We start from the raw sequence: 26,601 nt of genomic DNA, 5'->3' as shown, positions 1-26,601 counted from the left end.
GAAATTTGTCCAATTTTCTGAGAAAAAGATGCTGGAAAAGGTTCAGGTTTGGGAAGAAAAATCATACATTTAATTTCACCATTGCTACATTTGGAATGCCTTTATAGCCTCCCAGTGGGAATGTTAAGAGAAGTGCCTTCAAAGTAAGAATATAGAACTCAGAAAAGTTTGGGTCAAAGATATTAGCTGTGAATCTGGCAGTATATGAATGACCACTGCAGCTGGAGATGAAAAGATGGCCTGTCCCCAGAAATCAGAATGAGAAGAGGACCCAGAACTTAGTGTTTATCATGAGAAATGAATAATTTGAAGCCAAAACCTCTCCTCCCACAAAAACATAACATTTAATTCGTTGTTGTAGTAGCTATGTGTTATACAATTAGTTTCTTGGATGTGTACTAGATATTGAAACAATTTTTTAAAAGCCTAGGTCTATGCTTTTTAGCAATTCAAGAAAAGAGAATTTTTAAGCAAAATGTTAATGAAAATACTAAAAACACCTCTGACAAAGGAAATAATCACCATTTCTCATTATGTTTTATCTGACAGTGAATCTTCTCATAATCTTCTTCCCCTCTCAATAGCACTGATTCCAAAATCTGTGGTTCCAGGACAGTAAAGAACATTTAGGGGATTGTTGTCACTTTGAGTTGTATGCCACTAAGCTCCATATTTCAGAATTGAATTACTTTTATTGTAGCATTATTTTGGAGACAGTGTCTCACAGCCTGAGCCCAGGCTGGTCTCCAGCTCATGATGCATCTGCCTGAACCTCCTGAATGTTGTTGGTATTAAAGTCACATAACTACCATGTCTAGTTTTGTTGTGCCATGAAAGTGACATGTTAAAAATCTCTTCAATAAAAATAATATATTAGCTTCCCTACAAAAGAACATTAATGTAATTGCTCCTAGAAGCAACTAATTAGGTTTTTGGCACCTCAAGCATTTGTTGCTCAACTCACAACTGTAACTAAATGTTAACATCCTGACTCACTTAGCTATGGCAGTATTTATTATGTATGCTAGAGACTTCTTGCTACAAATAATCCATTAAGAAGCATGATCATGTTTAATCTGTAAACTCTATCAACTTGTAAAATATAAAAACACAAGTTCTGAATTCAGGTAAATAAAAACTGAAAGCAAACAACAACAAATAAAACACTGGCAATTTTCTATTCCCAATAAAGAATATTAGAGTAGAAAGGCTGCTTTGAATAGATCCTACTCTCTCCTTTTTCAGATAGTGAAAGCAAAATAATGTAGTGTGATAAAGATAAGACAATTAAATTAGACTTGAGCATGAAATCAAATCCAGTTTTCTAGGCATTTCTAAAATCATGCTATGTGAAGATTTCATGTAATTAATCTAAAATCTTCACATTTTTTATGCATTAATTTCAGTAACATAGCTATTCTTTATATGCTGAGTGTGAATAAAATATGAATGGAATATGGTGTCTGTTCTGAAATAATTCATGAATAAACCAAAGAGATAGGCAAGGCCATTAATATAATACGGTACATGCTATATTAAGTGCATAAACCAAGAACAATGAAAAGACAAAGAACATTTAGTGCTGCTGGAATTGGATGACATGATAGTGGGAAACAGTCAAGAGATTTCATTTGAATTGGATGCAAGTTGTATTTCATTTGAAACAAGTTTTTGCCAAAGCAAGAAGGAACTATGAGGTCAAGATAGCTCCATGCTCCAACTGAAATGAAACAATACAAAGCAAAGGAAAAGCAGAATGAGAAAAGGCAGGAACAAGGTGTAGGAGCAAATGGTTCACCATAGAGTAGTGTCAAAAGGTTTGGGCAAAATTGGGAATGTCTCTGAAATTTCTAAGAAGGTGAGATTGTATGATCTATGGAACAGCCAGCACTAAATGATGGGAATGGTGATGATAGATTGTGTAAGTTAAATAGGGATCTGTCAATGAAATGTGGAAAGAACTGGAGAGACCAAGGTCAAAGAACTAGGAGAAACTACTACTATAACATGATACATTGTGACTTGGAACGAGAGCAGGACTATAACCCAAGCAAAGCTAGGAATCAGTGCAACTTGTACAATAGCACAAATGGCATCCAGTGCCACCATATTTAGCTTCATGCCTTAAAACATGTCAGTACTTAAGAGTTACATGGACCAGCTGGGCACAGTGGCACACATACTGTCATCTGTAACCTGAGCTATTCGGGAAGCTGAGACAGACATATCATGGGTTTGATGCCAATCTGAGCAATGTAGTAAGAACCCATCTCAAATAAATAAATTAATAAATTACTTTAAAATGTTTAAGGAATATTTAGAAGAAAAGATTTTAGCAAAGTAGCAGCATTATTAGTATTGGACCAAGTGTGTGCTTCTGGAACATAAGCATGTGTTTTCTAAGACACCTCAACCAGGTGACCCAAAGTTCCTAAAACTAGAGTTTGTTAGAAATAAATGCTCTCATTACCTGGCTTCTTGTGGTCTCCTGATAAAAGTCAGAGTGAAAGTTGTCCACTCTTGTTTTAGTCAACAGGACAGGTCAATCTTCATATATTTCATACAGTTGATTTGCAGTGAGTAGATTTAAAGAGAATGCATTCAAGTAACTTGTTCTTCTCAGTTTAACTAACTGAACTTCACATCACCAACTCATAGTCAGAGCAAAGGAAGTGAAGTGAAGAAGTTTTATCTGATAGTATAGCTGCTGCTATAGACCATGATTAAGCTGTGCACATCTGAGAGATAATTATGTCTTCAATTCCTAGGAGAGGATTTTGCTGAGAGGCAGGGGGCTTGAGTCCCTGCTGCTTTCCCAGAGGACTCTCACAGTAAGAAGCAGAATACTCCCATGCAATAATTGGGCCAACTTCTCACATCCAGATTCTCCTTTCTACAGAACTCTGTGTTCATCTGCTAATTTACAGAAGAGCATGAACTAGAAGGAGCAGAGAGCAAACCTTTGGCTGGTTATCATTTCAATATAGAGGTGATGACAACTTTAAGTATTTAAACCTGGTTAATCAGCTGCCTTTCCAAACTCAGACTTTTCTTCCTTGCTGGGAAATGATTTGACCTGGTTGCTTATAGTCCCTAAAGCCAGAAAAGTTTGATTAGAAACTTCCTGGAAATTTTTGGGTCTTTTCACTGTACAGATTGTGAAAAGACCAAATGACACGAAATACAGTTTTCTCACAATGTATTTGTATCTCAAGTGATACAGTTTGATGCCAAGCCAATAGGACCCAAAAGAGCAAAAATGGCAGCTTGGCAAGAGAAACCCAGATACCAGTGGAGACCTCAGACGTCACAGGTCTATTAGGGCTGTGCTGTGGCATTCCGGGAACTCTTGCTTTGTCAGCAAAGTACCCATCCCCTGACAAATAATACTATTTCACTACCGAAATTAGTGGAACTTGTTCAGAAACTCTAGTTTTCAGCACTCTTGGTTTTAACTTATCTCTACAAACAAAGTTAATCTGATAAAGAATATCAATAAGGGTGTTTGGGGTTTTTGTTTAGCAGTTAGGGCAGGTCTAAAAGTAAGTGAAACCATTTCATGTATTTCCTTATGTTTATATCTCTTATTAACTTTGTAGATTCCAGATTTTAAATACTTTGCAAATAAGTTCTGTTTTGGACTCCAAAGTGTTTTTCGCCTGATGTTGTGGTGGTATTTGTCATAATAATGAAAGAAAAAAAGCAATCTCCATTTATGGAAGGTTTCCTATTACTTACCAGGTGCTATGTCTTCTGCCTAAGATGAGTTGCATTGAGCATTTCATTTAATTCTTTCAGACTGCACACACTTTTATAACACCTATTTTACATTTGAGAAATCTTGGGTTCAGATATGTTAATAAAAAATCCAGAAAAAAACATTCCAGACTTTTATCCAATTCTGAATATACTCCGTGGTCCACATGATGTTTTAATGTGACCTCACTTTGATATGATAGTTATATTTCTGAGAAGTAGCCTAGAATTAAAATGTTTAAATTAAACCATTGTTTACAACAATCAAGAAAAACTAAAGAAATTAAAGGCCAATTCAGAGTAGCCCCAGTAGCAGGTGATAAAAGGGAGGGTTGCAGCCCCATCTTGAAGCTGTGCATTTACAGAGCAAGTGCAGTGCATTTTCTTAGATTATGTCTTACAGATCACTGTAAATGAAAGTGCTTCTGTAGAAGTATTTTCTAAAGACTTTTTGTTCACCCTTCATCAAAGATTAAGGAAATACTGTCCCTACCAGTTAATATAAAATTTTTTTGTTTCTCTTATTAATTTGAGATAGTATTCAGAGGTTTGAACTAGAAACTCTTCTCTCATAAAATCCAGGAATCTTTTGATATGTAAGTGATATTTTCATTATTTGATCTTTGGCATTCTGACCTGGTCATGTCCGAATTTTCCCAACTCTTTTTCCTTTGAAGAATGCTTATCCAAGGGTTATTCCTGTATGACCTGGAACATAGCTGTTTTATCCAAATTATTTAGTCATTGTAAGAACAAAGTCAATTATGAAAGCTGTCTTTCCTTATAAATATCTGAGGATTTTGGTGTGTAAATCTGATCTTTATGACAACTGAGTTGTTTAAGGTCACAGAAGATGGAAGACAAATCCATTCTCCCAGTGGTTTCCAAATGCCCCTTGTCTCTTTTTCCCCTTTAGGACCTCATTTTCACTACTCAAAGTACCCATGATCCAAATAGGTTCTTTGTTTCCCCAATATTGAGTGATATAAACACTGGATTTAGAATGTAAAGCTGCAACTGTCATCCTTAACTCATTAAGTGTGAGTCCTTTGGGGAAAAGAAATCATGCTTTTCTCCAAGTCTCACTTTTATCTCTACAAAATAATTATGATAAGACTATTTTGTCTTTATCAAAGGGCTCATGAGACACTAAAATTCTACTAAAAGAAGTAACTAAATAAGATGGAAAAGTTATATACAGCAAGGCATACATTTGATTATGATGGTTTATTTTCTTTTTAAAATGAATTATTTTTATTTTGTGTATATTTATGGGATACACCATGATAATTTCATACATGTATGTCATATATAATGATAAAATCAGGATAGTCAGACTTTCTATCTCCTTAAACATTTTTTAAAGTTTTTGATTAATACATTATTAATACAGTACATATTTATAAGGTACAGTGTGACAGTTAAAACATAAGGTGTTTTGTGACATTAACTGCATTCACTTTATTGTGCTACCATCACCCCCACCCATCTGTCCACAGAACTATCTTATCTTTTCCAATTGAAACTCCATACCTACTAAATTCTAACTTCCTATCGCCCTGCCACTGATAACCACTCAGGATACTTATTTTAGTTATTAGCACTACTGGATAAAACCATGCTAACTGTTGTAACTAAAATGCATAATAGTTTAAAACTATTTCTGATTCTACAAGATATAAATAAAGAGGCTCTTAATTGGCCGGCAGGTCTTTTCCCAGATTTTCTTCAGAATTTTGACTCCTCCATCATCAATGTATGGCTTCTAAACTCACCATGCTTGCCTACCTCAAGCCCACAGGACAGAAAGAAAAAACTTTTTGTTTGTTTTTAAGGCTTGTTCTAGGACAACACACATTGCAACATTTTCTCAATGTCTTTGTCCTCATCTTTGGGAAGGTTGGGAAATACAGTCTAGCACAGGAAGAAGAGATGTTCGGTTTGAGAATGAGCCAGCCAGTTTCTGCTGCATCATATTGTGTGAACGTGGTCCAGGAATAACCACTCATACTTTTGGGAACATTTTTATATTTTCTTCCTAAAAATTAATTTTTCCTGGAAGGAAAATAAGAGTTCTCTTTAACTCTGTCCAAACAGAAAATAAAACTCACTGACGAAATCAAAATGTACATATTCCTCTGGGAGTTAAAAGATATTCCTATGGATAGAAGTTTTACAAACAGTTCAGTAATTTAGAACTTCTTTCTTCACTCAGTTCAAGCAATTGTGTTCTAAGGGTCAATTAGGTTATCTAGAGTCATCCATAAAGAATACTTTGATAGTTCTCATTTATAAATGTCAGCTTCCCTATCCATAGTTTATCTTCTTTTAGTATATGTTGTTAATCCTACCATGGTTAATTCATTTGTTTGCAAAGTGGAGGAAGTTTTTAAGTAGGTATGACTTAAAGTACAACCCAGCGGACATGTTGATCTTTCTTTTCACAAAGAAAGGAATTTACTTCCTTTCTGCAACTGCACTTAAAGTGCAGTTAAAGTAGCCACAGGATACATAGCAACACTTGGCAACTGGACTTTCCTTTTCTACAATGAAAGAAAATGCATAAATGCATTTGTTGCCATTACTGACAAAGACCAATTTGTGGGATAATTGAAACTTTGATTTCTATCATTAGCCGGATGTTTACAAAATGCATCTTCCTGTCTACATTCCAGATGTTTCTTCTTATTTTAATAGCTCTCTGTTTGTCATGAGTTTTGAATTCTAAATTGTAAAGTATCAAGGGAAAAGATGTTATTTTGCAAGTTTCATGAAGAATGACATAACTTGAACTCCCCAGAAACCTTGCATCATTTATTTGTGGGCCCTGTTAGTTTATTTCACATCCTAAGCCTCAGAGGTCTGGAATTCTGTCCCAAGTCAACATCCTTTTGGCTACTCACTACCCTGGTATACCAAATGAATGTTTGGACTGAAATTATTCATTTTGGAATAATCTTTCTCTGCAACTTTGCTTTCCTAGGGAACGAGCATTGAATACAACACAACCTGGGTCCCTTCAGCTTACTGTGGGAAATCTGAAACCAGAAGCCATGTACACCTTCCGAGTTGTTGCCTACAATGAGTGGGGACCAGGGGAGAGTTCTCAACCCATCAAGGTGGCCACTCAACCTGAGTGTGAGTATGAAAAGGGAAGGCAGTATTTAGAAATACTTGTTTTCCTCTGCAATGCCCTTGAATCCTTTCATAGAACCCTTTGAGGTGGCAAAATGGAAGAAAAAATTTTGAAGCTGATTTAACTTGAGACTTTTGAAAGGTATGATAACATTTTAACAAAGTCGCCTTCTGTCTTAGGCCATTTTTCTACAATAGCAAATTATCAACTATGAAGTATTCATCCATCCCTAAGATCCACATTTCCTAAGAAGGTGTCTTACCTGGCCTAACCCTGTTTCATCATCTTCTTTAGGTTTTAGCCTCCTCCACTGATTTTTCAAATTTTCTGTTTGTCTATGAAGAGGTTAACATCAAAGGGGAAACAACAGTGACATGGAACTGTAAATGCTGACTTATTATTTTAACCTGATGCCACGAAGCTCATGCCTGAAATTTTAGCTAGTTAGGAGACTAAAATTAGAAGGATTATGGTCCAAGACCAGACTGGGCAAATAGGAAAATGGAGTGGTGGTATGGCTCAAGCAGTAGAGTGAATACTTTGAGAGCATGGAGAACTGAGTTCAAACACCAGTCCTACCATAAAATAATAACTTAAATATGCTATAAATTCACTCAAGAATTACTGAAAAGCAAAGTGAAACTCAAGAAACAAAAAGACAGAGATAATCTTTATTGAACTGTCACTCTCCTTAAACTTAAATCACAGTGTTAAACCTATTGATCACAAACCAAACAGTTGAACATTCTTTGTTGAACTTATAATTCAGTGAATTCTATTTTAATAAAGAGAGAGCCCTAAATTGATCATTTGAAAAATATGGCTGTACCTTGCAAGATTTCAGTTTTTCTTATAAATTTTAATGTTACTCGAAATAATGAATTACCAATGAGCAGTTATCCAGCATTAGTATTTTTAATTTTTAAAATTTTTTTGATGGTACTGGGGGTTGAACTCAGAGCCTCATGCTTACTAGGTAGCTACTCTACCATTCCATTTAGAACTGGTGAATTTTGAGATAAGGTCTCACTTTATGCCTGTGTCAGCCTGGACCTTGATCCTCCTATTTGTGTTTTCTTGCCTAACTGGGAAGACAAGTATGTGCCACACATGCCAGAGGTTGAAATCAGATCTCATGAACTTTTTTGCCTCGGTTGGTCTGAAACTACAATTCCCCATATTTTCATCTCTTGCATAGGATTACAGGGTTGAACCATGGCACTGTACCTAGCAACACTGTTTTTCAATTGAAATTGACAATCTAACATTTAAATGCAATGAATGCCTACTTGTAACAAGATGCCTTATTTTAAATACTTAATTTCATCTACTTCCTTTAATTAATAATGCTGTTGTATTTGTATTCCTATCTGTTTTATGAAAAACCATTTAACTTAAAACTTATTTGACATGCTTTTGGAAGAAGATGAAGTACAAATTAAAAATACTTCAATTGATAAGGATAAGAAATAATCTCTCTCTCTGCACTACTGGTGTTTAAAGTAGGGGCCCCATGCTTGCTAAGCAGGTGCCCTGCCACTTGAGCCACATACCCAGCCCTTTTTTATTTTAGTTATTTTTTGTATATGGTCTCATCTTTACCTGGGGCTGATCTCAGATGAGGATTCCCCCTACCTATGCCTCCTGCATAGCTGGAGTTACAGGCATGAACCTGGCTGAGAAAATCATCTTTGCACTGGGTCACATCTTTGGTAATTTAAATCAGCATGTTAAAGAAGGGTGGGCAGAATATGCCCTTTGAGTGCTTGGGTGATGGTCTACTCTTGGCAAAACCTTCACCCTTCTGCTTAGCCATGGTTACAAAGACAAGATTGAAATATTAATACATGGAAGGTGAAAGTCTTACAAGTTGTGAAAATATTTGTCCCACAAAAAAATAAAAACTCAAATAGTAACTTTAAAAGCACAGTAATATACAGGTTTCAAACAATTATTAGGGGCAGGCCACCAGGAAGGACAAGCTTAAGAGTTTTTAGGACCCAGTGCAAAATGCCAAGTAATTACAATATAGCTGCAGCAGGACTGTAGAGTCCTTCAAAACATGAGGTCTGTGCAGCCTCACTGTTTGCACCATCATGAAGCTGACCCTGTTCCCTGACTTCTGTTCTTCAGAATATTTTGTTGCTCTGTGAATTTAAATAAATGACAATGTTAATTTCCATTTCATAATGTTTACATCAATATAGCATTTGAGTTATCAATCTCTTCATTGACTTACTTTGTACAGTTCATATATAGACAATTAGTTTTATGAATATTTTACATTTTTATTCAATACTGTTCAGTGAAAACGAGTCTATCTATATCTACATGTAAATATGTAGATATATAGGTATCACATTGTATACAAACTGACTTTAAAAACTCAAAATTCTATTAAAAATTTTGTTAAATTTTGTAATATGGAAAGATAAACATTAAAGTTAATTTGGAATTAATCTCTATGATTTATCTGAACTCTTGACTTGTAATCCTGATATCATCCTAGGGTAGTTTTAATGTATGTTTCAGAGCTGATTGACTGCTATTCTATCATAATGTCATATTTCTGATAAAAACCCTAGGTGGTCAGCCTTCCTTCCTAAGAATAAACATTTTTTCTTCTTTCAATAACATTGCTTCTGAGTATCTGATTTATAAAATCAATTTATGGCTCTTTTTTCTGCTTATCATTTTTATTTTTTTCCTCCATGCCAATATTTTGAAGTCAAGGAAAAAATAATGTTTTCTCTTTTTGACATGACTACTTACAATACCTCATTACATAAAAAACACTTCTGATGCAATATGTTCTACCATTTTAATTCAATTAATTAAAAAATCATAGTTAGTAATTTGTGTCATGCATAGAGCCTTAATTGTGTGAGGCACAAACAATGACAAAAGTTAATTTATAGATAGGCTCCATTAAGACCATACTACTATGGCCTTAATACTATTCCAGGCCATTTAAGGCACATTAGATAAGCATATTATGTAATGAAGTAGCAATACTTAGGGATTTTGGAAGCTTCTTGAGGAAGCACAAAATCTAAGTATGTAATAATAACAAAAATCTCCAATAAAAGAACTTATCAAGATAAGCAATCTCTGTTAAACATTTGTGACTGGATCGCATCTGTGATGACCTTGGCTTCTTGTAGAAGTAAATTTTTGTTTATAAATCACCTTGCATTCACCTCCTCAGTCCATTTTGAATTGCAAAGACAGCAACCTCTTGGTTAATATATCACTCATCTCTTTCCATTCAGAAAGCCGTGGCATAGAGCTGGGGATAGAACTCATTGCTAGAGCACTTGCCTTGCATGCCCAAGTCTTTGGGTTCAATCCTCTAGCACTAAAAAAAAAAAAAAAAAAAAAAGAGTCAAAAAGCAATGTGAGACACTTGTGCAGAAGAACTCATTAGATACTGGCCTCTATAAGAATTTACTTTGCTTAGGAATTGGCATAAATCATGATAAGGGAAGTAAATTATAATAACTGAAACCCAAATGAATAACGCATTGCTTGGTGGTGGAGCACATAAATGCTATTTTCTCCAGAAAATTAAAATGGAGGACTTGTCTTTTTTAGAAACACATTGTAGCCTTGAATATTTTTCCATTAAGGGCAGAAATAATGGCCTTATTATGTTCTTCATATTTTGCTCTTTATTAACAACACTATTTTATTAAATTACCTTTGTTCTTACCACAGTATGGAGTGAGGCTTATTTCTTTCGTGGGTCACTTATTTCCACTATGACTTGATTCTGTTTCATGAGCACTGTCATTGACTAATTCATTTCTTACTGAGTAGACAGGTAGACAAGAATAATTCAGCATACATAAACAGCATGGGTGGAATATTTTTTTACTGTGCAAAACAGTTAACAAACTCCTTCAATTCATTTATATTAAGATGGCGCTGTACCTTACTACCTTACTTGCTGTCTTTATTATAGAGATTAAGATTAATTAAATAAATTACATTATCAGGAATAATAGGTGCTGCATGTGTATTTTATGTTCTGTTGTTAACACCAAATGACATTCCAACAACTTAAAAATATTACTAGGGAAAGAAATACCTCATCTTTCCAAATCTGCTCAACAGTATACCAAATGGTGAGGAAGATGGACCAGTCCAGAGATCATGTAATTTCCTTCCTTTTTCTCTGTCTCTTTCTCTCCCCTTCCTATAAACCCATCTGTCTCTTTTTCAAGAGAAAGAGCAAAAGCTAGTTTCATTGTTCAGCTTGACTATCAGAATTCACAGCAACAAAGAAAAAACTTTATTAAAACTCCCTCTCTGACAGAATGATTTTATCTTTTGAAAATGGGTCTCATCCAGGGGTACATTAGGCTGCTTCTTTTATCAGTGTTTTTCCAAATGTGATGTAGTAATTGTACACTAAAATTACATAGCTCTTATATAAATTGAATTTCAAAGTTTTCATATTATGCGAAAATATCACTCCATTACAAAAACTGTTTTCAAGGAATAAAAACTGATGGAAAATATGCCTGAAATATAAATCAGCCAGCAACTGTTTCTAAAAGTGCACACATTTTATAGTAATCATTTAAAGAGATCAACAGTCCAAGATCCAGTTTATGAAATAATCACCCAGAGTAGAAAGGCTTGGTTTATATGAAGGCTTGTGCTCTTCGATTATGTCTTCCTTTTGCTAAGCCTTTGCCCTTTCTTCCCGCCTTTACACTGTATGGTTTCTCCTCTGTATTATCAGCCAGGATTTATGTCTCTGCCTGCTTAAGACATGTCTAATCTTTTCATACCACATGTGGTGCATTTTTGAATTATTATTTGAGGTCCTGTAAGTTGCTGTTAAGGTAGTTTAATCATAAAGGATGTTAAAATAGACCACACACTGGCTTGAGGGCTTGGTTAGAACAGGAAGCCTATTTGCTACACCATAACCCAATTACCTACCAAACCCTTTTATATTTAAGACTTGTAAGTAACATTCTTAAGTCTGTTATATTCTTTACGCTAGCAGATGAGTGAAAGCAAGCTCCATGTTGTGTGACTTTAGAATACATTTTATAGGGGCATTGCTGTGCTTGCTTGCCTCCCTTTTTCCCTGGAGTTTTATTCTATTTTAAATTCTAATGGGACCCTATTTGCATGGTGGTTATGAACAGAACACAAAAGTTCACATAATATGCCTGAATACTACTACTTATATCCAAGAACAGGTTTCTTAATCATTACAACTTCAGTTTCCTAAAGTCTGGACATTGGTGGTATTTACCCCCCTCTTATAGGTTGTAAAGATGAAATGTGATAGCATAGCGAAAGTCCCTAGGTTTTGTTTGGCATGTGGTAGGCACTGAGTAGAAAGAAATTCCCTTACCCCTTCAAGATCAAAGGATAACAGAATTCTAAATGAACTCACTTAAAAACAAACTAGAATAGTCAGTAGGATAATCATGAAGGCAAATAAGGCTAATACACAATAACTTATTTGTAGTTTGGAGCTAACCTGATTACTATACAACCAAGACTTTTATATACTCCATTACTTTTCCTCTACTTATTCTTTCCTTTGGCTGTTTTGTTCTCTAATTTTGCCTATCATACATTTTCATAGCCCTAACTGAATTCTGAAGTCTTGTGACGAGAAAACACTATATTATTCCATAAATGTGTCACAACATTCCCATTGTATGAATAGTTGGTGCGTGAAAAGATGAGTATGCTTTGTAGTTAATGTATGATGGAGATGTGAAATGCCAGTGGTATTTATTTTTATACGATTCTATGAACTAAGCAAATCAACTTTACCACAATTTGTACAGCTTATTTCTTTTGTCAGTTGATATAGCTTACAATTATTAACTGGACTGCAAGGTGATTTGAGTGAATATTTAGATGACTTTGATAGAAAACTTGACCACTGGCAATTTGACAATGGTCCAGTTATGAGGTCATATACATGAGTGCACAGCATCATAGAAAGAAATAAAGATATGTATTGGCAGTCTTTTTTGTTAGCATACTGTCACTGATACTATTTTTAAAAAGTCTCTTGATGTAAAATATGTTTTCAAGTATTACAAACAGAAGATGGAGACATTAAAGGCTTATGGTTTGGCATCTTTAACAACAGAAGGCTTAAGGAATCCATTTGGATTTAATGGCCAATTAGGTGAGGTATTATGGTTTCTATTATGACATATCAGAGGAAGAATGAGAGGTAAGTGGGTGTTTAATCATCACTAGAAAAGTACAAAGCAAATGTGAGTCACTATGTTTTTGTCTTGATTCACTCAAAAAAATTATTATTTTTTGCAAAGTTCTAGATATGAACTATCCAATAGAGTAATCATACTCATATGTGCCTATTCAAATTTAAATTCATTTAAATAAAATAAAATTTAAGGTTTATTTTCTCAGTCATACTAGCTACATTTCAACTGCTCAATAGCATTTAAATTTTCAAGAAAATGATGAACTAAAAATTCAATTCTTCAGTCTTATTAGCTTACTGTCTACTGTATTGAACAATGCAGAAGACATTTCCATTAGTGCAGAATGTTCTATTGGTTAGCACCAGTCTAAACATTCTGCTAGTAAATAAAGATAAGCAAGAAGGTCAGTTACTGTCCTAATGCTTAAGAAACTACTTCAAGTAGACTGCACTAAAAATATACTTAACAGAATTAGTCCCCTTTAATATTAAAAAAATTAATTATCTATTGAACTAATAAACTATAATTATTTTGAAAAGATATAGAATCGGGACCTGAACACATTCTCTGGTTATTTAAGTCTTGTATTTTCTCACATTAAATTGAGAACATATTTCAAAGTTCTAATGAAGGTGATGGTCAAAGATAGCTAGTCACTTTTGTCAGAAAGTGGTGGGACATAATTTCAGTTTCCCTAAAAACCTTCAGTCTGTCTGATAATCTCTTTGATTTTGAGCACATAGAATAATTCAGTCTTCTTCAGTTGCTATAACCAAATAGCTAGAAAAAACTAGCTCTGCTAGTTTTATTATTTCTCTGCTTTGTTAGAAATAATATTAGAAAAAATACTTATTTTTTTTTTACTGACATTAAGGAATATAAATGCCATGAGGTTCCCTACATAGATTTGTTTGGGGTTTAGTTGCTTAATTGGGTATGTACCCTACTAAAAATGAGAACAGGTTTCTTTCCAGACCAAATTAGATCAAAAGCCAGCTTGAGCATCTTCAGGGATATTGTCATCATGTTGGGGAAACTAAATGAAGCTCTACTCCAAAGATAAAACAGCTGAGGTAAGCTGAGCTGTTTTAGGGAATTCCTTCTAGGGATAGTTGATGAACAGGGGTAGCAAAGAGTAAAGATAGAAGGGGAACATGCCATTTTGCCACATATGTATTTACACACTCCCTGTTTGTGAGTGCACTTTTCATCCATGAAGTTCTTAAGTATTTACTTCATTACATGTCTTGATGTGCAAGCCTTCTATTAAGTCCTAATATAAAATAAAAAAGGAAGGGCAGGATAATTTCTGTCTTAGTCTCTTTCTGCTGCTATAACAAAATGCCTGAAGGTGGGTAGTTTATAAAGAATAGAAATGTATTTCCCATAGGTCTGGAGGCTGAGAAGTCCAAAATCAAGGCACAAGTAGAATTGGCATCTGATAAGAGTTACTCTCTGTTTCAAAGATGAGATCTTGTTGCCCCATCTCCTAGAGAATATGCACATTGTATCCTCATACTGCAGAAGGAATACAAGGGCAAGGTGAGGAGGTAGCTGTTTTCCCACAACCCTTTCATAAGAGCTAATCCTTTAATGATGGCTGATCATTCATGGCTTAATCGATTAAATACTACAATAATAATATTTTATTAAAGATGAAATTTCCACATAAATTTTAAAGGAGAAACAAATATTCAAACCACAGAAACATCAAAGCTTAGGGATAAAATTTTTGATGAAAATATATCTATAAAATAAATTATTGTAAATCACACTGTGGGATTGAATTTATTTCCTCATTTCAACCCAAAGTTAGTCATGGTAGTAACATATAATAATATATAACCTGATGTATATATATTTATAATGTAATTGAATGCACTAAGCATGTTGGGTTTTAGTATAAAATATTTTTTGTATTTTAGAAAGAATGACATTAAGAAACATACAACCTGGGACTGATTACACATATCTATAATCCTAGCACATGTGAGATTGAGGCAAGAGAATAGTAAATTCAAGGCAAGCCTGGCTTCACAGAGAGACCCTGTCTCAAAGTAAAAATTGAGGAAAGAAGGAAGGTAGAAAGGAAGGAAGGAAGGAAGGAAGGAAGGAAAGAAAGAAGGAAGATGGAGGGAGAGAAGAAAGGAGTGAGGGAGGGAGGAAAAGAAGAAAGAAAGAAAAGAGGGAGGAGGGAGATGGAGGGAGAAAGAGGGACATAGGGAGAGGCAGAGAGGATAAAAGGAAGAAAAGAAAAAAGAAACCATGGACTCATAGAATGTGATATCTAACCAAGATTAAATAAAGCTCACTTTTAAGTCACCTTACTATTCTATGGATTCTTTTAAATTCAGATTATTTACTGTCTGCTGTAAAAATAATAAATCTTACATATTATCCTGACAAATCAATACAGTGACTGTTGTCTTCTGAGTCCAAAGTCCTTGTATTATATTAGTAAAATTAATATTTCTAGTTTGGAGGAAGGTATCTGGTAAAGACGGGTATGAGCACAGCTGTTTCTTATGCTATGGAATCTCTTTCCTACCTTAACCTAATCATTCCCCCTGGGGGTATCAAAATTACATGGAAAATGAAGTTAGATAAGGCTACAATTTCTGATCACAGATTATTTTACAGGTAAAGGAAATTGCCATGGGTTGAAATTGAAAGACTTTAGGTGATGACAAATACTACTTATGGGCATAACTTCTGAAAATCAAAGCTAAGATGTTGCCATTAGTTTCTGGAAGGAAATGATCGGGGCTTTTATCATTTAAAAGTCAAGCTGTGGTATTCTGCAGCCTATGGTCAATGCAAGTAACTTGTATGTTGTCACCTTATTTAAATCTGCCATTGATGAAGCAGAATAAATGATGTTTCGAGAACTGTGATTGAGAAGTCAGTCACACTAGCTAGGATAAGACAGATTTTGTAAACAAGTTTCTTCATATGTAAACACTTTTCTTCATATGTAAAATGAAGATAGTATGTATTTTGTTGTAAAAATTAAAATGAAACCTTTAAAATTGGAATGCAAGAGCAACTCCTTTAAATGGTGATTCTGATTGTTAAGTAACATACTTCACCTCCTTCTGGCACATTGTCAGCTCTCAGTAAATGCTAGAGGCTTATATAATTTTCCATTACTCCATTGCTCAATTCTAATTATTTCCCACACAATCATGTATCTCTGAAATGCTTTCCTACTCCTTTAGGGTATTTCATATGTCTCTTCTGTTTCTCCTTTAAAATTTTGATTGAATATTTCTAAGAGGAGAAAGCTTACTCTGGCTAATTCATCACATGGGTCCATCTTTTAGCTTTCATGAGCCCCCTTTTCACTCTTGAGATTAGTCTGAACCCCATCACATGACTCATTCATTCATACATTCAACACACATGCATTGTGTATGCCCAGTGGGCTCCATTCTAGTTCTTGGCACCAGGAAATCAGCTGTAAAAAAATGACAGAAAAAGTACTTATTCTTATAAATTGTATATTCCACTGATGGAAAGGGAAAATAAACAAGCAAAAACAAAGCATAGAGAAGAATGAAATAGCTTAAGGGACACAGAATTAAGAGGATGGGATGATAACAGATAGAAAGTTCAAGGAAAGTGCTTCTGAATAAAGAGCATTTTAAGGAAACACCTTGGTGAATCTGGAGGGGTACTAGCAAAGGTCTGGAGGGAAATATCTCAAACAGAGTAAACAGCAGTTGCCAAGACCCTAGAGAGCAAGAGCAAAAGAGAGCTGGACTGCAGCAGGGCCACAGAGTAAGAGGGAACCTGGCAAAGGTGAGCAGAAAGATGGCAGGATCTAGTCTTAAAAAACCTTGGGAACTACAGTTGAAAATCTGGATCTAACTGTCAGTGAAGAGACATCTGTTTAGGGGGAGTAGCTTGATCTAACTTCCATATTTAAAACTGAATCAAGAGATTCCTTAGTATTCCATGGTAATTTTGGAAGAGGTGAGAATTGATAGAATTCAGAATACCTTTAGAAGACAGGAAAAGACATGCTTCAGGGTATGGTATGGAAGAAAAGACATCAATCAAATTGACTTGGGTTTTTGGGTTCAGAAAGTAAGTGAATGGTAACTTCATATATTTGGAACAGAAAACTGAGGAAGAAACTGATTTGGAGGGCTTGTGGGTAGGAGAGAACTATGTGGAACAAATCAAGAATTCTTTACTGTAACATGTTAGGTTTGATCATGTGTGTAGATACTCTTTATTTAATTAGGTTTCTAATTCTTTGAATGTAAAAATAAAAGAAAATGCCACATAAAGCAAGGCCAGTGGTCAGTGTGCAATATAGCATTTACCTTCTGATGGTGGTAAAGATGGAAAAACATGGGAGAATTCTTCTTGCCATTAACTATAAAACATCTGGATCCTACACGCTGCTAATGGATGCACTGCAGGGGTGTGAACAGTGCCATGCATAGAAGGCACAAGGTATTTTTCAGTCATAGAGAAGTCTCTCTTAGAAACCATCCTGACAGGCCTGTGAAACATAATTTGATGTAACTGATTCTGGGAAGGAGAGTTGACAAGGAAGAAGATCTCCAGCCCAGTCTTCCAGGTGCCAAAATCTTCCAGGGAACTCATCCAAAAGGGCAAGGCAGTGCCAAATTAAGTGTTAACTAAGAGCCAGCTTTGTTTTCTGATGTGTACTTAGCCTGTGTTCTTCAAACAAAAGAATATCAGGTATGATTTACAGGTTAACTGTCATGTTCTATGACTGCATCAGAATTATATAGGCCTAGTACAGGGTCAAGTGGCAGCCACAGAATTAAGGATGTATTTGTCTTTTGGCTTTCAAAATCCCTTCACCTCCTTGCATATCTTGGGGAATTTTAGAACTTCTATTCTGACAGGGTACCCAGAGTCCAAAACATTTACCCAGTAGTTTCTAACATACTGTTATATTTGTAAAGAATTTCTAACCCCTGAACTTTACAAAGGGTAAACTTGGGGACCAGAGAGTTTAAAGCCTGTCTCAGGATGGATCAATAATCTAGTTGAGATCACTGGGATTATTTTTAGATTCCTGGTTCATATTTTTTATATTAAAGAGGAAATTTCAAATAATTGCCATTTCTTTTCCTGACAACAGAAACAGCAGTAAGGTAAATTCTAGACTGGAATATTATCTATATTTTACTATAAAAATTGTGAAAATGTCATTACCTTTTCTGGTTCTAAATTTATTCTCATAAAATAGGGACCCTATTGTCTGTATTAATTTCCTCTGCTGCTCTAACAAAGTACTGAAAACTGAGCACTTAGTACAACAGAAATATATCTCTTTCACCATTCTGGAGCCTCAAAGTCTAGAGTCCTAGAGTCAGCAGGAACACACACCCTCTACAGATGTCTTCCCTGACTCGTCCTGACCTCTGGTGGTTTCTGACAATCCTTAGCTTTCCTTGGCTTGTTTCTGCATCATGTTAATCTCTGTCTACATCTTCACAAAGCCTTCTCCCCTCTTTGTCTGGGTATCTGTGATTTCATTTCTTCTTAATATAATTGCAGTCATACTGTATATAAGACCTCCTTAATCAGGTGTGACCTTATCTTAACTAATTGCATCTACAAAAATTCTATTCCAAATAAAGCCATAATCTGAGATTCCAAGTGAACATGTATTTGAGTGGTACTATTCAGTCCAATCTACCATCCTACAAATAACAGACTGCTAGTAAGATTATATATGTAATGTGATACATATATAAATGTCACAATGAAATCTCCTGTACTACTAATAGGTGCTAATAAAAAGACAAATACCCTCCCAGTGCAAAAAACAAAAAACCCTCAAAAATTGCTAAAACCAATTCAATTTCACATTTTCCTTAGTATGACTCATTTATAAATTATACAAAAATGTAATCTAAATACATATATATCTTTTAATTAATTATGAAGTTACTTTTTTCATTAAAAATTATTTCTTCAGGCTGAAGTTTTAGTTCAGTGATAGAGCACTTGCCTAGCATGTCTGAGACCCCAAGTTCTATCAGCAGCATCACCAAAGAAAACAAAATCATTTCAGTAATTTTTTTCCAAGCAAAGAAGAAATGCTCATATTAAGTGACATCTCCATTGTCATAAAATTTATGTTTTATATACTTCTACCTTCTTTAACTCTCCAGAATTCTAACCCTGCCTTGCAGACTATAGGGCATAACATTTCCTGAATATTAAAGACTGCAAAGTGCCTATGTGTCCTAAACTAACAAATGAGCAGTCATATAGATGCAGTTTGCTGAAGCTGCCACTGAGAGCTGTTACTGACATGGGCCGCACACTTGGGTGTTCATTCATTGATCTTTAATTGATAAAGCCCCCATAGAACCCATAATTGTTTCTTCCCAGATATTGATGTCAACATTGAAACTCTTGTAACAGTGATGTCCTGAAATAGTAATGAGGCATCATTACCTTAAAATCTGTCAGCCTCAGCCTATAGCAATTCCCTGTGTCTGTAAAACATTCTATGAGCAAGAATTCTAGCCCAAACTTAACTCCTAGGTTAGATGTGACAAAATTAAATATAACAAAACTAATAGTGTCAGAACTGGAGTTCAAACCTACTATAATATTACAACCTCACTATGTATGTGTGTGTGTGTGTGTGTGTGTGTGTGTGCATGCATGTGTTTGGGTGTGTGTGTATACAAACTAGGGTTAACCATGACAATTTTGGTCAGATGGAAAAAAAATAAAATCAAACTTAACTGCACTTTGTTTTTTTTCTTTTTTTTCATTTTTCTTTTATTATTCATATGTGCATACAAGGCTTGGTTTATTTCTCCCCCCTGCCCCCACCCCCTCCCTTACCACCCACTCCACCCCCTCCCGCTCCCCCCCTCAATACCCAGCAGAAACTATTTTGCCCTTATCTCTAATTTTGTTGTAGAGAGAGTATAAGCAATAATAGGAAGGAACAAGGGGTTTTGCTGGTTGAGATAAGGATAGCTATACAGGGCATTGACTCACATTGATTTCCTGTGCATGGGTGTTACCTTCTAGGTTAATTCTTTTTAATCTAACCTTTTCTCTAGTTCCTGGTCCCCTTTTCCTATTGGCCTCAGTTGCTTTAAGGTATCTGCTTTAGTTTCTCTGCATTAAGGGCAACAAATGCTAGCTAGTTTTTTAGGTGTCTTACCTATCCTCACCCCTCCCTTGTGTGCTCTCGCTTTTATCATGTGCTCAAAGTCCAATCCCCTTGTTGTGTTTGCCCTTGATCTAATGTCCACATATGAGGGAGAACATACGATTTTTGGTCTTTTGAGCCAGGCTAACCTCACTCAGAATGATGTTCTCCAATTCCATCCATTTACCAGCGAATGATAACATTTCGTTCTTCTTCATGGCTGCATAAAATTCCATTGTGTATAGATACCACATTTTCTTAATCCATTCGTCAGTGGTGGGGCATCTTGGCTGTTTCCATAACTTGGCTATTGTGAATAGTGCCGCAATAAACATGGATGTGCAGGTGCCTCTGGAGTAACAGTCTTTTGGGTATATCCCCAAGAGTGGTATTGCTGGATCAAATGGTAGATCGATGTCCAGCTTTTTAAGTAGCCTCCAAATTTTTTTCCAGAGTGGTTGTACTAGTCTACATTCCCACCAACAGTGTAAGAGGGTTCCTTTTTCCCTGCATCCTCGCCAACACCTGTTGTTGGTGGTGTTGCTGATGATGGCTATTCTAACAGGGGTGAGGTGGAATCTTAGTGTGGTTTTAATTTGCATTTCCTTTATTGCTAGAGATGGTGAGCATTTTTTCATGTGTTTTCTGGCCATTTGAATTTCTTCTTTTGAGAAAGTTCTGTTTAGTTCACATGCCCATTTCTTTATTGGTTCATTAGTTTTGGGAGAATTTAGTTTTTTAAGTTCCCTGTATATTCTGGTTATCAGTCCTTTGTCTGATGTATAATTGGCAAATATTTTCTCCCACTCTGTGGGTGTTCTCTTCAGTTTAGAGACCATTTCTTTTGATGAACAGAAGCTTTTTAGTTTTATGAGGTCCCATTTATCTATGCTATCTCTTAGTTGCTGTGCTGCTGGGGTTTCATTGAGAAAGTTCTTACCTATACCTACTAACTCCAGAGTATTTCCTACTCTTTCTTGTATCAACTTAAGAGTTTGGGGTCTGATATTAAGATCCTTGATCCATTTTGAGTTAATCTTGGTATAGGGTGATATACATGGATCTAGTTTCAGTTTTTTGCAGACTGCTAACCAGTTTTCCCAGCAGTTTTTGTTGAAGAGGCTGCTATTTCTCCATCGTATATTTTTAGCTACTTTGTCAAAGATAAGTTGCTTATAGTTGTGTGGCTTCATATCTGGATCCTCTATTCTGTTCCACTGGTCTTCATGTCTGTTTTTGTGCCAGTACCATGTTGTTTTTATTATTATTGCTTTGTAATATAGTTTGAAGTCAGGTATTGTGATACCTCCTGCATTGTTCTTTTGACTGAGTATTGCCTTGGCTATTCGTGGCCTCTTGTGTTTCCATATAAATTTAACAGTAGATTTTTCAATCTCTTTGATGAATGTCATTGGAATTTTGATGGGAATTGCATTAAACATGTAGATTACTTTTGGGAGTATAGACATTTTTACTATGTTGATTCTACCAATCCATGAGCATGGGAGATCTCTCCACTTTCTATAGTCTTCCTCAATCTCTTTCTTCAGAAGTGTATAGTTTTCCTTGTAGAGGTCTTTCACATCTTTTGTTAGGTTTACACCTAGGTATTTGATTTTTTTTGAGGCTATTGTAAATGGAATTGTTTTCATACATTCTTTTTCTGTTTGCTCATTGTTAGTGTATAGAAATGCTAATGATTTTTCTATGTTGATTTTATATCCTGCTACCTTGCTATAGCTATTGATGATGTCTAGAAGCTTCTGAGTAGAGTTTTTTGGGTCTTTAAGGTATAGGATCATGTCGTCTGCAAATAGGGATATTTTGACAGTTTCTTTACCTATTTGTATTCCTTTTATTCCTTCTTCTTGCCTAATTGCTCTGGCTAGGAATTCCAGTACTATGTTGAATAGGAGTGGAGATAGTGGGCATCCTTGTCTGGTTCCTGATTTTAGAGGGAATGGTTTTAATTTTTCTCCGTTAAGTATAATGCTGGCTTTAGGTTTGTCATATATAGCTTTTATAATGTTGAGGAACTTTCCTTCTATTCCTAGTTTTCTTAGAGCTTTTATCATGAAATGATGTTGGATCTTATCAAAGGCTTTTTCTGCATCTATTGAGATGATCAAGTGGTTTTTGTCTTTGCTGCTGTTAATGTGGTTTATTATGTTTATTGATTTTCGTATGTTGAACCACCCCTGCATCCCTGGGATGAAGCCTACCTGGTCGTGGTGAATAATCTTTTTGATGTGTTGCTGAATTCGATTTGCCATTATTTTGTTGAGGATTTTTGCATCAATGTTCATTAAGGAGATTGGCCTATAGTTCTCCTTTTTGGAGGTGTCTTTGCCTGGTTTTGGGATAAGTGTAATACTGGCTTCATAAAATGTGTTTGGCAGTTTTCCTTCCCTTTCTATTTCATGGAACAGTTTAAGGAGGGTTGGTATCAGTTCTTCTTTAAAGGTCTGATAGAATTCAACAGAGAATCCATCAGGTCCTGGACTTTTCTTTTTGGGGAGACTCTTGATTGCTGCTTCAATTTCATTTTGTGTTATAGGTCTATTCAGGTGATTAATTTCCTCTTGGTTCAGTTTTGGATGATCATATGTATCTAGAAATCTGTCCATTTCTTTTAGATTTTCAAATTTATTTGAATATAGGTTCTCAAAGTAGTCTCTGATGATTTCCTGGACTTCCATGGTGTTTGTTGTTATCTCCCCTTTTGCATTCCTGATTCTACTAATTTGGGTTTTTTCTCTCCTCATTTTAGTCAGGTTTGCCAGGGGTCTATCGATCTTGTTTATTTTTTCAAAGAACCAACTTTTTGTTTCATTAATTCTTTGTATGGTTTTTTTGGTTTCTATTTCGTTGATTTCAGCTCTTATTTTTATTATTTCTCTCCTTCTGTTTGTTTTGGGATTTGCTTGTTCTTGTTTTTCTAGGAGTTTGAGATGTATCATTAGGTCATTGATTTGGGATCTTTCAATCTTTTTAATATATGCACTCATGGCTATAAACTTTCCTCTCAAGACTGCCTTAGCTGTGTCCCATAGGTTCCGGTAGGTTGTGTTTTCATTTTCATTGACTTCTAGGAACTTTTAAATTTCCTCTTTTATTGCATCGATGATCCATTCTTCATTAAGTAATGAGTTATTTAGTTTCCAGCTGTTTGCATGTTTTTTGTCTTTACTTTTGTTGTTGAGTTCTACTTTTACTGCATTGTGGTCAGATAGTATGCATGGTATTATTTCTATTTTCTTATATTTGCTGAGGCTTGCTTTGTGCCCTAGGATATGATCTATTTTGGAGAAGGTTCCATGGGCTGCTGAGAAGAATGTATATTGTGTAGAGGTTGGATGAAATGTTCTGTAGACATCTACTAGGTCCACTTGATCTATTGCATATTTTAGATCTTGGATTTCTTTATTGAGTTTTTGTTTGGATGACCTATCTATTGATGATAATGGAGTGTTAAAGTCTCCCACAACCACTGTGTTGGCGTTTATATATGCTTTTAGGTCTTTCAGGGTATGTTTGATGAAATTGGGTGCGTTGACATTGGGTGCGTACAGATTGATGATTATTATTTCCTTTTGGTCTATTTCCCCTTTTATTAGTATGGAATTCCTTCTTTATCTCGTTTGATCAATGTAGGTTTGAAGTCTACTTTGTCAGACATAAGTATTGCTACTCCTGCTTGTTTTCGGGGGCCATTGGCTTGGTAAATCTTCTTCCAGCCTTTCATCCTAAGCGTATGCTTATTTCTGTTGGTGAGATGAGTCTCCTGTAAGCAACAAATTGTTGGATCTTCTTTTTTAATCCATTTTGTCAAACGGTGTCTTTTGATTGGTGAATTAAGTCCATTAACATTAAGTGTTAGTACTGATAGGTATGTGGTGATTCCTGCCATTTAGTTGTCTTAGTTGTTTGAAGGTTTGATTGTGTGTAACTAACTTGATGTTACTCTATACTGTCTTGCTTTTTCTTATCCTGTGGTTTGGTGCTGCCTGCCTTTTCATGGTTAAGTTGGGTGTCACTTTCTGTGTGCAGGATCCCTTGCAGAATCTTTTGTAATGGTGGCTTTGTGGTCACATATTGTTTTAGTTTCTGCTTATCATGGAAGACTTTTATTGCTCCATCTATTTTGAATGATAGCTTTGCTGGGTAGAGTATCCTTGGGTTGAAGTTATTTTCATTCAGTGCCCGGAAGATCTCACCCCATGCTCTTCTTGCTTTTAATGTTTCTGTTGAGAAGTCTGCTGTGATTTTGATGGGTTTACCTTTGTATGTTACTTGTTTTTTCTCTCTTACAGCCTTCAATATTCTTTCCTTAGTTTCTGAACTTGTTGTTTTAATGATGATATGTCGTGGAGTAGTTCTATTTTGATCTGGTCTGTTTGGTGTCCTGGAGGCCTCTTGCATTTGTATGGGAATATCTTTCTCTAGATTTGGGAAATTTTCCGTTATTATTTTGTTGAATATATTACGCATTCCCTTCGCCTGCACCTCTTCTCCTTCTTCGATGCCCATGATTCTCAAGTTTGGTCTTTTGATGGAGTCAGTGAGTTCTTGCATTTTCTTTTCACAGGTCTTGAGTTGTTTAATTAGTAGTTCTTCAGTTTTTCCTTTAATTACCATTTCATCTTCAAGTTCTGAGATTCTGTCTTCTGTTTGTTCTATTCTGCTGGATTGGCCTTCCGTTTTGTTTTGCAGTTCTGTTTCGTTCTTTTTTCTGAGGTTTTCCATATCCTGGCTGTTTTCTTCTTTATTGTTGTCTATTTTTGTCCTGAGTTCATTTATCCATTTATTCACTTCTCTCTTTCACTTTGTTCTCTCTTTCACTTTGGTGTTTATACAGTGCTTCTATGGTTTCCTTTATTTCTTCTTTTGCTTTTTCAAATTCTCTATTTTTATTGTCTTGGAATTTCTTGAGTGTCTCCTGTACATTTTGGTTGACCCTATCCAGTATCATCTCTATAAAATTCTCATTGAGTACTTGTAGTATGTCTTCTTTTAAATTATTCTTGTAGGCTTCATTGGGTCCTTTGGCATAGTTTATCTTCATTTTGTTGGAGTCTGGCTCTGAGTTTCTGTTCTCTTCATTCCCCTCTGGTTCCTGTACTAATTTTTTGCTGTGGGGAAACTGGTTTCCTTGTTTTTTCTGTCTTCCTGTCATTGTCCTTGGTGTTGTTACTGTCCCTGTACTGTGTGTAATTAAGTATTTTCTAGCTTGTAATAATAACAATGGTAATATTTAGAATGGAAGAGTGAGCTGAGATGGAAAGCAAGGAGTTAAAGAAAAGGGGAAAACAAATATACAGACAAGAGGGAGAAAGCAGAACAAGGTATCAGACAAGAGAGTTTCAAAGGTATAAACAGGGAGTGTTAGTGTACTAATCGACAGTAAGCTGAACAGACAATAGAGTGACAGAGAGAGGATTGAAAATCAAAGATAAAAAAAAATAAAAAATAAGTATATGAAAGTAATATCTATTTATAAAATGAATTAAAATAAAATGGAAAATAGAAAATTAAAAAAAACAAAAAAAACCAAAAAAACCAAAAAACTTCCAAGTTTATATGCAATGCAATTTCAGTCTTAATAATTTGGATGTCCGTCTCAATCTCCAGTCCTGGAGTTGGTACCTCAGATGTTGTTCTGTAGTTGTCTCATCAAAGGGGATGCATAAAGTAGAACAAAACTACTCTCACACACACACAGAAGAAAAAAAAAAAAGCCCCACCAAGTGTCCCCAGTTCAAATGCAATACAGTTTCAGTAAGTTTTTCGGCTTGCAGGTGTAATTCGGTTGTTCTCTCATCAAAGGTAGGGAGAAAAAGAAAAAAAAGCGTCTGGAGGCAGTTCTGAGAGTGGTATCTGCAACTGTGGCTTGCCTGCCTGCTGCTCTCAGCCTGTAGCTGGCGGCGTTATTTATGCAGATCTCTGGGGTGAGCTTAGCACTCACCTGGTCCCACAGGCTTTGTTTGCTCAGAGTTCTCCTGTGCGGGGGAGGGGGGCCTCTGCTACAGGCTTTTCCCTTTCCAAGCACTGGGAAAGGTGACACTGCCCCGCGTTGTCAGGCCTGCGTGTTTATTTACAGTTCACGTGGGAAGTGGGTCTTCCCTCCTCTCACAAGCGTCCCCGCTCCCGGTTGCTGGCGCGCCCCACTCCCGCCAGAGCCTCTCCGGCCCACCCGGCTTCTTTATTTACAGTCCCGGGAAGGATTCCCTTCCCCCAATCTTCAGCGCTCAGGGCGCCCCACCCTCTTTCCAGCGTGTCTTAACTGTTCTTATTGCTTAGTACTCAGTTTCTCTTTTTTTCCCGGG

The 26,601-nt window shown here is 35.7% G+C and overlaps 1 protein-coding gene across 2 annotated transcripts in view; it reads left to right on the top strand.

The window, feature by feature from the left end:
• The window catches only part of Dcc (DCC netrin 1 receptor), a 1,132,969-nt gene that overhangs the window by 770,930 nt on the left and 335,438 nt on the right, over nt 1-26,601 (top strand). For both annotated transcript variants that reach the window (XM_074069811.1, XM_074069810.1), the window contains exon 9: nt 6,740-6,894. In XM_074069811.1, coding sequence (XP_073925912.1) covers nt 6,740-6,894 — 155 coding nt within the window. The remainder of the gene's footprint in view (nt 1-6,739; nt 6,895-26,601) is intronic.

Source organism: Castor canadensis, chromosome 4 (assembly GCF_047511655.1).
Source record: "Castor canadensis chromosome 4, mCasCan1.hap1v2, whole genome shotgun sequence".
Taxonomy (NCBI): Eukaryota; Metazoa; Chordata; class Mammalia; order Rodentia; family Castoridae; genus Castor; species Castor canadensis.
This window is presented reverse-complemented; position numbering and strand designations above follow the sequence as displayed.